We start from the raw sequence: 13,290 nt of genomic DNA on the forward strand, positions 1-13,290 counted from the left end.
GCTGGATTTGACCGACACTTAAGATGTGCAGTCAAACCTGTTTTTATCTTCTGTTTCTGTAACTCTGATGTTGTAATTGAACATTGTGGCAACACGTGGGAAAGCAGCATCAGTGTATGATTTCATCCGAGATCGCCCCGTCCAAAATAAGCAGATCAGCAGAAAGCAGATCACTGGCGTCTGGTTGGACGTGTGAAGGGATTGATGCATTTGAGGAGAAGAGGAGATGGAAGACGTGTGAAAAGGATACGGTAGCATTCCTGTGTTACTAGGGGAACAGAGAAAGGTAATCCTCTTTTTGGAAAGCTTTCCCAGATATTAAAGCATGACACTCAGTCACCAGCTCAAACGCATGGGTTGATTTGTGGGAGAGGAAAGGCCCTTTAATATCATCTTATTTAGATTACATGGCTTTGGTTTGTGATCAAACGACATAGAAAAGCCTATTCTGTCCATGGAAACAATAACAACAAACAACATGTGTTTCCTTTAAAAGAATGTTAAGCTGTTTAGATCTGTGTTCATGGGACTTCTCCTGTAACTGTCTAAATGCATCAACCGAGGATCTGGTCCAACAGATTGGCTCAATACAGACCAACCATCTGGAAATAACCTGTCGTTTTCAGCCACAATGGAGCAGATATTCATTTTGGTCATAGCATGAAGGAATATAGACAAAACAAAGAAAGAATTTATCAGAAAAAGCATTTCCGTGTCTAATAATCAAAAGAAACAATGTATCTTTTATCAATGTACATTGATACACACACACACACGCGCGCGCGCACACACGCACGCACACGCACGCACGCACACACACACGCATGCACACACATGCATGCACACACACACACGCACGCGCGCGCGCACACACACACAAATAACTAAAAATATCAGTTTTACAGCTATACTTTTTTGATCTTAGCTTACAGCTCTCCTGAAAGCAGGGTGATGTGCATCTCTTCTGGGACTGACAAGCTTTAACCTACTGATGGAGCGACGGTAGCTCAGGGGTTAGGAGTTAGCCCTGTAGTCGGTGGGTTGTGGATTTGAACCCAGGTTCCATCAGTTGTGCCCTTGGGCAAGACAATTCACCCTCTTTGCCTATACTGGGAAGCAGTAACTGAGGAGGTAGAACGGGGCGTCCAGTAATCAGAAGGTTGCAGGTTCGATCCCGGCTCCACCAGAGATTTCTGTTGTTGTGTCCTTGGGCAAGACACTTAACCCACCTTGCCTGCTGGTCAGTGGCGTGTCCAGATCTTTTAAAATGGGGTGGCCCAGGTGACGCACAACTTTGTGCATGGGTGGCACCAATGGTTATGCTTCTTTTGTTTTACCCCCAAGCCTTTTGTGGACAATGGAAAGCCGATTTAAAGGTAAATTAGTGTGGTGGCACCTGGCGTGGTCAATCAGGTTCCGAGGGTGGCATGTGCTACCCCAGGCCACTCCCTGGACACGCCCCTGCTGCTGGTGGTGGTCGAAGGGACCGGTGGCGCCTGTGTTCGGCAGCCTCGCCTCTGTCAGTGCGCCCCAGGGCAGCTGTAGCTACATTGTAGCTCATCCCCATCAGAGTCTGAATGTGTGTGAATGGGTGAATGACAAATGCAGGTCATTCATCATTTACTGGCGGTAGGCGTAGGCGGCAAATTGGCCATCCGGAGCATGGGGACACCTCCTTGCCATGTTCCCCCAGGGCAGCTGTGCCTCCAGTTTACCCATTCATACCAGTGTGTGAATGGGTAAACTGGTGTTGTAAAGTGAGACTTCTGACTCAATAAGGATGTGGCAAGGTGGAGAAGCGAGGGCCCGGGCGGAATTCGATCCCCAGACTTCCGGGGGAGAGTCATACGCGCTAACCAGTCAGCCAAAGGGACATCCCCTTGGCCAAGTAGCCAGGGCGCATGATCAGTCGGGACACTGTGACAGGACACTCGCACTGTCGCAAGGATATTTACAAGCGCAGGTCATTTACTGCGTGAATGTAATCAAACACTTATTTTGTACCTGAAGGTGAATTTTCTTAGGTGGCAAGGCAGAAAGTTCAAACAGAATATCCCAAGCATTTAAAAGGAACAAACAAAATCACAACTTAAGGGCTGAAACTCATCTAGGAGGGCTAAGGGAGGTGGGAGAAAACTCTGGATCTCCATATCTGCGTCCAGATGGGAGAAGCTGGACCTCATGGTGTGGTGGAGGAGAGGTGTCTTTGAAAACAGTCCAGCCAGCCTCTGCACTTGTCTGGGCACAGCTGCTGCTCTCTAGTTGTCTTAGACGACTCAGGCTGCTCTTCTTTCTGACTAATTAGATTTTTAAACCAGGACACATAACAAAAGGATTAAATCGATTCAATGAAATCTCAATAAAACAACGTCTGCCAATCTGACACTTTAGGTCTTTGGGTATTTGATTTAAAATACAACGTTTTATTTTGACAGCTTCTTTTTCATTTTAAGCATTTGGTGTGAGTAGACTAGCTTCATTCTGATGCATTGGTTTTAGTTTAAATTACAAATCTCGCCTTACAGAAAACTTAACCGAAGCTGAAACATTTAAAGGACCAGCTCAGGAATTTTAAACTCATTCATTAAGTTTATTGTACAAAACTCCTGACACAACACTTTCTTTTGTCTCTTCCTTGTCTTTGCAAACCCTCGCTCCCACGTCTGCAGCTGTAAGTAGAATCTACAGGACAATCAGGATGAAAAGATGGCACCCATGCTGTTACCAACGGGTCCTGATGGCTTGCAGCGGTTCACTCGCGAATCCCTCGCTGCCCTGGAGCGGCGGATTGCGGAGGAGCAGGCCAAGAGCACCAAGGATGGCTCAGAGGCTCAGAAGAACGCAGAGCCACCAAAACCCAGGGCTGATCTGGAGGCAGGCAAGCAGCTGCCACGCATCTTTGGTGACATCCCCACAGAACTTGTCGGGGTGCCACTGGAGGACATCGATCCATTTTACTACAAGAACCAGAAGGTGAGGGCTTGGAAATGTGTTTGGTGGGATGGCGACAGAGACATTTAACATCAGTTAACCGCTTCATGAAATGTAGAATAATGATAATGATTTTAAAGTCTAGTTTTTAAATGTGAACTATTTATTATCTGACATTAATTTAACAACGATGTAGAAATAGGTTTTGTTTCGTAGTGTAATTCTAAAAATGATATAACAATAATAAAGAGTAGATCCTCCACCAGAGGGCAGCAGACGTGTATAGGACTGGACGAGGCAAGTCATTGGTGAAGGTACTAATCCTGACAGTGAGCCTATGCCTCCTCCCTTTCCGGTCGGCTCATGGGTTCCCGGAAAAACGACAAAATGAATGCAAGTCAACGGGGCTAAAAACGCTATTTTCTAATCCGCTTTGCCTTACGCCCTGGATCGCACATATGTTGTACTGCAATTTAAAAGAGAACTAATGATGGGTGTTTCGACCACGCCAGCCACTTACACTGAAATTTATCAGCTTGTAAAAGTTCGTAATTATCATGACTACATCGGCACGTCGCATATGTGACGTCATCACATAATGTCCTCTCCTCTAGCGTAGCTGCTACTTACCAAACGGCCAGATTTATAGTGGTTCTTTCCTCCTGTGGGAAGGATTTGAAGTTCGCTGAACTTACAGCCATTTGCCTTCTTTTTTTCTCCGTGTTTGGTTTGATGACGTCACTTTCGTGAAGCACATTTTTAACCCTGGACTTATTTTCACACAAAACCTAAACTAACATTTCCCCTCGTTCAAATATAAGTGCGTTTTTGGTATCGAAATGCATCTTTTAAATTCACGGACACCATATGTGAAATCCATGGAAAATAACAAGCGGAATTGGGAAATAGTATTTTTAGCCCCGTTGACTTGCATTCCTTTTTTTTTTTGTTCTTCTGGGGACCCGTGGTCCGGAAGTAGATGGGCGTGACTTAGGCTCACGCCAAACCAAAAAAAAAAAAAAAAGAATGGAAGTCTATGAGAAGATAAAAGTTATTATTATGCCGTTTGTTATGGGCCATGGATTTAACATATGATGTCCGTGAACTTTAAAGACACATTTTGATGCCAAGTAAGCGCTTCTGGCAAGTTATTTTAGGTTTTGTGTGAAAACACGTAACAGACTTCAAATGTTCGTCTCACCAAATTGACGTCATCGAACCAGATACGGAGAAGAGGAGATGAAAAATGGCTGTGAGTTTAGAGAGCTTCAAATCCTTCTTCTAGGACAAGAGAAGGAGCATTAAACATGGAGAAAACCACCATAAATCTGGGCTGGCCGTGTGTAAAGCAGCAGCTACGCTGGGGAGGAGAGATTCAGCGCTGACGTCATAAATGCCACGTCTGATTTGTAGTTAATTGAATTACAAATATTTTCAAGCTAATAAATCTCAAATTACATGACAGGCATAGTCAAAACTCCTATTATTACTTTTCATTTCAGTAGAAGTACGACATATGTGTGATTCAGGGCGTAAGGCAAAGAGAATTAGAAAATAATTCATTCTTATTCTGAGCTTCTAAATATAAACTGGTGTGCCTTTTTACACAGAGTGTACCTTACAGACCTTTTTCTGCCTGAGACTTTGGCAGGGTGTGCCCTCTTCCTTTTAGATCTCTTGTGCAGAAATAGGATCAGGAAATTTAGATTTGCCGAGCTGGTAGGTCGGGCAGCTGCGTGTTAATGGAGAGATGAAAAAAGAACATGGCAGCCATTCTCAGGGTCTCTTTGTTTTGGCATGTGATGCGCTGCTGGATGGGAGGATTATCCAAAGACGGGGGAGAAAATATTTAAATAAATGCTACATCTGTTTGGGGAAACATCCAGCCTGCTTTGGAGTTGCCTCCATTATCTCAACTGCCTCCATGGCTGCCTGTGGTGGAAGTTATCACAGATGGTAGACGGCAAGATCGACTTCCGTCAGCGTGCAGTTACATAACAGGGGAGTCAGGAAGATCGAATATGTTTGTCTGAAAATGTGATTCTATTTTTCTCATGACAGATCTTGTGTTTTTGTTTTCTTTACAGACTTTTATAGTGCTCAACAAAGGGAAGGCCATCTTCAGATTCAGTGCCACATCTGCACTTTACATAATTAGTCCATTTCACTTCATCAGATCTATTGCCATAAAAGTTTTAGTCCATTCATATCCTTTTTTGGTGGTCTGTGTGTGTGACGATTCTAGAATATACTGCATTCTTATTACCATAATAAGATATTATTCTTATAAATGAGATTAACAGAAATGGTTTGGGTGTCACTGCAGCCTTGAAACAAGATGGAAAACATCTTTTTATTTTACTGAAGCCAAAGGATTCAGCAACAAGATCTGAGATGGGTCCTTCCTCCTCTGCAGCCAGCCACTAGGGGGCATATTAGTTACTTTTGGCTGCAACCTCTGCTTAATTATTACACACTACCTGGTCAAAAAAGTATCCACCTGGATTTAACTAAGCAAGCACCTGGGCAAGTAATTCAACCAACACTGATGTAAAAAGGAGCTTCTCTTCTCTTAAACATAGGACATCCTGTGGTCGTGGAAAAGATGTTAGTCTGTTTGGGAAGGGTCAGGTCATTGGCATCAACCAGAGAAAACATATCTGTTGGGATTGAAGAAGCGTATAAACTATTGTCAAGAAGAACCTGGAAGGAAAGTTGGGAATCATCGTCTTAGAAAGAGAAATGTAGTCAGATAAAACTCCAAAATGATCAGTTACATTTTTTGGTGAAATCAAATTAAAAGAAAAGATGCCTCCTGGACTCCTCCCCAGCGAGGTGTTTCAGGCATTTCCTGCCGGCAGGAGGCCCCCCTGGTCGACCCAGGACACATTTGAGAAAGTACATCTCTGAACTGGCCCAGGAATGTCTTGAGGTCCTACCGGAGGAGCTAGTGGAGGTGGCCGGGGAGAAGACAGTCTGGAACTCCGTAGTTGGGATGCTGCCCCCGCAACCCGGACAGCCAGAAGACGACGAGACGAGACAAGAAATGAAAGAAAACCAACCGTAGACCTCAGAGTGTCAGTTTCTTGACCCACAACATGCAGAATCACAACACGGAGAGCAAGAATGTAAGTAAAAAGGTTTTTATTACTAAATAAGGAGCAACGGGAGAGACGGGAACTGACGAGATGCAAGACTGGCAGCAGGATTCCAGGAGGAGATTCTGAGGAGGGAGACAGAGTGAATATGAGGTGGAAATAATGGAAACTTATCTGGAGGCTGGGCTCACGGTTTCTTGGTAGTGGTAAATGTACAGGGAGGGTTGTCAGGTCCGGGTGAGCTGAGCAGATCCAAAGGTAAGGGGATTGGTTTGTCCAGAGGTGTAGGAGCAGGAATGGATGTTGGTAGGTGAGCGGCTGAGAGCGGGCGGCCAGGGGATGAAGCAGTGTGGTCAGGTAGGCTGAGATCCGGGTTTGTTCTGGAGATGGTGAGAGATTAAGAGGAACCTGGAGGAGAGCAGGGAAGGGCATTCAGGGATTTTCAAGCGGCAGGTTAACAAGAACAAAATACAAATATCAAAGTCAGGTTGGAGGCTAGCGCTACCCAAACAGAGTAATCATCTGGCGTGGTGAAGTGTCACACTGCTCCTTAAATCCCCTGGGCCTTGATGGTGAAATCAGCTGCAGCTGGGGGCTCTCAGACACGCCCACCTGTGAAAACAATACTCAGAGGAGAAAACAGGGTTACAGGCTGGCAGCTCACCACGGACCATGACACAGAGCTGTCTAATAGTGACAGAGTATTTCCACAAAGAGAAGGAATCTCAAGGCTTTGGGACTGAACAGCTGTGTAGCCAGAAGAAAACTACTGATCAGTGAAGCTACCTGGTCCCTGGTCCAGAGTGATGGGAGCCTTAGGATAAGAAGAGAAGCAGGTGATGGGATGCTTCCATCATCCCCAGTGTAAAAGCCTGTGGGACCAGTCTATGATCTGGGGTTCCTGCAGTAGGTCAGGTCTTGGTTCAGCAACATTAAGGCCCTGTCCACACGTAGCCGGGGATCTGCCAAAACGTAGATATTTTTCTACGTTTTGGCCTGTCATCCACACGAAAACGGAGTTTTTTCACACGAAAACGGATCTTTTTAAAAACTCCGGCCAAAGTGAAGATCTGAGTTTTCTCCGTTTTGGGTGTCTGCGTGTGGACGGACAAAACCGGAGTTTTAAGGTCCGGAGCGTCACTTTCCGCGACAAAAAAATGCTGACATCACGTGTGCGACCTGTGTTTACACTAGCCGACAGCATGGAAGCCCTCAGAGCTGCGATCTGTCACTACCCGATCCATCAGTTGTCCAAGCGCTTTCTGCTTGTTTGTTTTTGCAAGTGGAATTACTGCTCCTTGCGGAAGACCACAGACGAAGGATGAGGTTAAGAACGGGGGAAGTACTGCCGCCTACAGGTCTGGCATGTAAATGGTAAATGCTAAATGACCTGTATTTGATATAGCGCCTTCTAGAGTCCTGGAACCCCCCAAGGCGCTTTTACAACACAATCAGTCATTCACCCATTCACACACACATTCACACACTGGTGGGGATGAGCTACAATGTAGCCACAGCTGCCCTGGGGCACACTGACAGAGGCGAGGCTGCCGAGCACTGGCGCCACCGGTCCCTCCGACCACCACCAGCAGGCAGCGTGGGTTAAGTGTTTTGCCCAAGGACACAACGACAGCGACAGACTGAGCGGGACTCGAACCAGCAACCTTCTGATTACGGGGCGAGCACTTAACTCCTGTGCCACCGTCGCCCCATGTCCTTAACAACGTATTTATCCGGGTACGTGTGGACAGAGTTTTTTTTTTAAATGCGGTGGTGTGGATGCAAGTTTTTGGAGGGGCGGATATTTGTTTAAAAAACCCCGGCTACATGTGGACTAGGCCTAAGAGCCCAAACAATGAGGTCAGCTGACTACCTGAATGAACAAACCAGGTTATGAGGCTCTAATAGTGAAAGAGTGGATCAGGATCAGACACCACAGAGTCCAGGTGTTCCCCATAATCAGAACAAGAAAAGCAGAGTTGTGTTTAAGTAGGTGGGACTTTCAGCACTACATCCTGAGTCTTGCTGACTGATTCCAGAGATGGTGGTGCCTGTAAATGGGACATTTTGGTTTGAGTTTGGTACAACTGGAAAAGACAGAAACATGTCATCCATATTGATATTTGTCAGTGATTCCAGTAAACATTCTAGTAAGTTTAGGCTTTTTCACCGTTTAATCTCAGAGAATTATTTTAGGTTGAACTGTTTATGTTAGAAAAGAGTGTATTCTTATTGTTATTGTCATTATAATTGCCATTCTACACTTTCCTTAACCCCTTTCCACATTATTTAGCTATTTCATAATGTTCACCATACTGACCAACTGTTTCTTCATGGCCATGTCAGATCCACCAACGTGGTCCAAATACCTGGAGTAAGTAAAGCTGCATCTCTGTGTTTGAGCTTTCGTCTCAGTTTAAACTGTGTTCTAATGTGGAGTTTACTGGGGTTTGTTGCTTTATCAGTGATGACTGAAGTTGAAATGTAAGTAAATGAATCACGTTTACAGCGCCGTTGCATGCTGGAGAACATGAGACAAGCAGTAAAAAGCTGCGCATGGAGCGGAAAGCACGGCTATGCTATTTATCATCAGCACTTCATTTTTAGCACGGCACGTGGTAACAGAGATTTATGTTCGTTTGCTTTGCACTGCTTGTAGAAGTTTGATAGGACTTTTTTTTCATATTGGAGGTAGAAATTTAGTGGAATAACTTTAAATATCTCATTCGTTTAAAAAAAAGCACAAAGAAAATCTGGAAAATGTTGCAAATATGTTTTCTGAAAAGTCAATGTTCCCGTTTTCACTATGACTTTTTAACATTTCAGCATGTAACTTTATTGGTCATAATCTGTTTGATTGTCCATTCCATCATAATTTTAATTCCTTACTTTTAGTCCCAGATTCACTGTTGATGTTCATTAGCTCCAGCCAAAGTGGTCTTCAAACCAACTGCTTTAACTCTATTTCCCAGGTACACCTTCACTGGCATTTACACTTTTGAATCAGCGATAAAGATTTTAGCAAGAGGATTTTGTTTAGTGCCCTTCACGTTCCTGAGAGATCTGTGGAACTGGCTTGACTTCATCGTCATCATCATGGCGTGAGTAGCGATGCCATTTGTACGCCACCATCAAGCCAATCCTTCACCATTTTCCAACCCCGAACTTCCTCTTTGATTCATGACACTTATGTTTGTCTTAAAATCTGAACATTTACCAGAAAAAGAACCCATGTTTAGTATGGGTGGGTTCAGACGTATCCTCTGATCTGAATAATCGTGAGCATTTGTGCAGCTTACAGCTCTGTGAGAAAGCAGTCAGTAACCATGATGGAGGTGGAGGATTAGACGGATGATCTCTCAGTGTTGTTAAATTATCTGAACTCAATCATCCTGATTGGAAAACAGCAACGCTAAATCACTTATAATGGATCCAAACACACAGAAAGCTGCCATTACCTCCAGTGATGAATCTACTTCTGATTAATTAGAGTTCAGTTGGCTAATTTGGTTGTAATCTCATTGGAGTTGGATTGAATCCTGTCTACGGGTGAAAGTCAAAATCTGAATATGGTGCAAAAGTTAATGTTTGTCAGTAATTCAGCTTAAATGGTAAAACTAATATATGACTCATTACACAGAAAACCAGACATTTCAAGGCTTATCTTCTGTATGTTCTTGTTGTGTTTGTCTTCTGATTCCATTTTTGGTTCTTTTTTAAGGTAAAGAGAAACCTTATCTATGCTTAAAAAAAACAAATAAATAAATAAAAAATAAAGAACCAAAAATGGAATTTCAAGGCTTAATTTGTTATAAGTGTGACGGGAAGAGCCGGGAGACCTGGGGATGGACTGTTCAATCTCAGGGGCAGAAGTTGCTGAGGTAGTCAAACAACTACACAGCGGCGGAGCACCGGGGGCGGATGAGATTCCTCCTGGGTATCTCAAGGCTATGGATGTTGTACGGCTGTCGTGGTTGACACGTCTCTGCAACATTGCGTGGTCATCGGGGGCAGTTCCTGTGGAGTGGCAGACTGGGGTGGGGTTAAGAAGGGTGACCTGAGGGTGTGTTCCAACTATAGGGGGATCACACTCCTCAGCCTCCCTGGATAGGTCTACTCCAAGGTACTGGAGAGGAGGGTCCGATCGATAGTTGAATCTCAGATTGAGGAGGAGCAATGTGGTTTTCGTCCTGGTCGTGGAACTGTGGACCAGCTCTATACCCTTGCAAGGGTGATGGAGGGGGCATGGGAGTTTGCTCAACCAATCCACATGTGTTTTGTGGATTTGGAGAAGGCTTATGACCGTGTCCCCAGGGGCACCCTGTGGGGGACGCTCCAGGAGTATGGGGTGGATGGCTTTCTGTTAAGGGCCATTCAGTCCCTTTACCAGAGGAGTGTGAGTTTGGTCCGCATAGCCAGTAGTAAGTCTGACCTGTTCCCGGTGAGGGTTGGACTCCGCCAGGGCTGCCTTTTGTCACCGGTTCTGTTCATTACCTTTATGGACAGAATTTCTAGGCGCAGCCGTGGTGTGGAGTGTGTCGAGTTTGGGTGGCAGGAGAATCTCGTCTCTGCTTTTTGCGGATGATGTGGTCCTCCTAGCTTCATCCAGCTCTGACCTTCAGCTCTTGCTGGGTAGGTTCGCGGCCGAGTGTGAAGCGGCTGGGATGAGGATCAGCACCTCCAAGTCTGAGACCATGGTTTTCTACCGGAAAAGGGTGGCTTGCCAACTCCGGGTCGGGGGAGAGGTTCTACCTCAAGTGGGGGAGTTTAAGTATCTCGGGGTCTTGTTCACGAGTGAGGGTAGGAGGGATCGGGAGATCGACAGGCGGATTGGTTCAGCGTCTGCAGTGATGCGTACGCTGAGCCGATCTATCGTGGTGAAGAGGGAGCTGAGCCAGAAAGCCAGGCTCTCGATTTACCGGTCGATCTACGTCCCAGTCCTCACCTATGGTCATGAGCTTTGGGTAATGACCGAAAGAACGAGATCGCGGATACAAGCGGCCGAAATGAGTTTCCTCCGTAGGGTGGCCGGGCTCAGCCTTAGAGATAGGGTGAGGAGCTCGGACATTTGGGAGGGACTCTGAGTAGAACCGCTGCTCCTCCGGATCGAAAGGAGTCAGTTGAGGTGGTTTGGGCATCTGGTCAGGATGCTTCCTGGACGCCTCCCTGGGGAGGTGTTTCGGGCATGTGCTGCCGGCAGGAGGCCCCCGGGTCGACCCAGGACACGTTGGAGAGGTTACATCTCCAATCTGGTCCTTGGGGTCCCCTTGGGGTCCTGCCGGAGGAGCTGGTGGAGGTGGTGAGGACAGTCTGGAGCTCCCTAGTTGGGATGCTGCCCCCGCGACCCGGACCCGGATAAGCGGAGGAAGACGACGACGACAACGTGGCAATCAGGGTTTACAGCTAATGAAAAGCCCACTTTCAAATCTCAATCAATTACAATACAGACGTGGACGAAATTGTTGGTACCCTTCATTCAATGAAAGAAAACCCAGAGTGGTCACAGAAATATTTTGAATCTGACAAAAGTAATAATAAATAAAAATTCCATGAAATTTAACCAAAGAAAGTCAGACATTGCTTGTCAACCGTGCTTCAACGTAATTATTTAAAATAATAAACTCACGAAACAGTCCTGGACAAAAACGATGGTACACCTAACTTCATATTTTGGTGCACAACCTTTTGAGAAAATCACTGCAATGAAATGATTCCTGTAATTGTCAATGAGATTTCCTAGCTCTCAACAAGTATTTTGGCCCACTCCTCATCAGCAGTTGTCTCAGGTTTTTAAGGATGCCTTTTACAGACAGCATGTTTTGGCTCCTTCCAAAGATGCTCAATAGAGCCAAATTTCCACTGCTGGTACGGCGGGGAGTGTGTTATTGTGGACCGGCGTGTTCCGGTATGGGCCTGCAATTTTCAGGCAAGCTTTTCTACCGCAGTTTGGGTTCTCATGTCGACAAGCGGGGTTAAACAAACCATCATGCATGATTTTATAAATAAGTTGTGCAAATATTCTACATTTTTATGCTGCAATAAAGGGTCTGCAGAGCTAAAGACATAAACAAAATCCTAACCACAGGCTTACACAAATGACTCCAGAGTGCGGTTGCTGAGTACAGGTCTGTGGCTATAAATAGCATCCAGTGCACTGTAACACCTCCGTGAATTTCTTCTATTTTTCATCCGGAAAAATACTTCCGTTAAAAAATAAATCTGTTTCTCCAGTTTCTGTCTTTTACTTTTCTATATTAGGCTTTAATGTCTTCAACTGGCCCTGACACCGTTTGGATGTCCGCTCAGTTCTTTCGGCTGCCATCCGCTGAGAAAGAAACTTCCTTACCAATCCTTCTAGCTCCTCCTGAGTGTGGACTCTCACGATGATGTGAGGAAGGTATGGATCTCTGAAGCTGAACAAAACTTCTGCTACTTGCTGGCAATTTTTCACATTCATGTACAACTAAACAACAGAATTCCAATTGTTTGTTTTTTGTTGCAAGTAGTGACGCATTTCTGTCAACCAATCAGTGGACTGTGTTGCCAGAAATGTCTGGACCTACAACAGAAAGGGGCCAAAAAGGTCTGGTGAGTGGTGCGTAGGATGTCTGGACCGGTTTTACAATCGCAAAAGGAAAATTAGCAATCCGATCCTTCCCATTCCAAACCAAAACGGTTGATGGAAATGAGCTATAAGATTGAGGTCAGGGCTCATAGAAGGTCACTTTAAAACAGTCCAATGTTTTCCTCTTGGCCATTCTTGGGTGTGTTTAGCTGTGTGTTTTGGGTCATTGTCCTGTTGCAAGACCCATGATCTGTGACTAAGACCAAGCTTTCTGACACTGACCAATACATTTCTCTCTAGAATGCCTTGATAGTCTTGAGATTTCATTGTACTCTGCACAGATTCAAGACACCCTGAGCCAGATGTATCAAAGCAGCCCCAGAACATAACACAGCCTCCTCCATGCTTCACAGTAGGGCCCTTGTTCTTTTCTTCATTTATCCATCTGTGAACGTAGAGCTGATGTGCCTTGGTAAAATGTTCCATTATTGTCTCATCTGTCAATGGGACATCCTCCCGGAAGCTTTGTGGCTCATCAACATGTAGTTTGGCAAATTCCAGACTGGCTTTATTAGGATTTGTTTTCAACAATGGTGTCCTCCTTGGTCGTCTCCCATGTTGTCCACTTTGGCTCAAACAATACCGAATGGTGGGATCTGACACTGATGTTTCTTGAGCTTGACGTTCACCTTGGAT

At 45.2% G+C, this 13,290-nt stretch overlaps 1 protein-coding gene across 2 annotated transcripts in view; it reads left to right on the forward strand.

The window, feature by feature from the left end:
• LOC107384272 (sodium channel protein type 2 subunit alpha) overlaps window positions 1-13,290 on the forward strand; it is a 62,080-nt gene that overhangs the window by 4,175 nt on the left and 44,615 nt on the right. The window contains exons 2-5 of one of the 2 annotated variants that reach the window (XM_015957428.3): window positions 2,670-2,973; window positions 5,019-5,137; window positions 8,314-8,403; window positions 9,002-9,130. In XM_015957428.3, the coding sequence (XP_015812914.3) occupies window positions 2,707-2,973; window positions 5,019-5,137; window positions 8,314-8,403; window positions 9,002-9,130 (605 nt within the window). In that variant the 5' untranslated portion in view covers window positions 2,670-2,706. Of the gene's footprint in view, window positions 1-2,669; window positions 2,974-5,018; window positions 5,138-8,313; window positions 8,404-9,001; window positions 9,131-13,290 lie in introns of those variants that run through there. The other variant, XM_070541745.1, reaches the window with a different exon arrangement.

Source organism: Nothobranchius furzeri, chromosome 11 (genome assembly GCF_043380555.1).
Source record: "Nothobranchius furzeri strain GRZ-AD chromosome 11, NfurGRZ-RIMD1, whole genome shotgun sequence".
Lineage (NCBI taxonomy): Eukaryota > Metazoa > Chordata > Actinopteri > Cyprinodontiformes > Nothobranchiidae > Nothobranchius > Nothobranchius furzeri.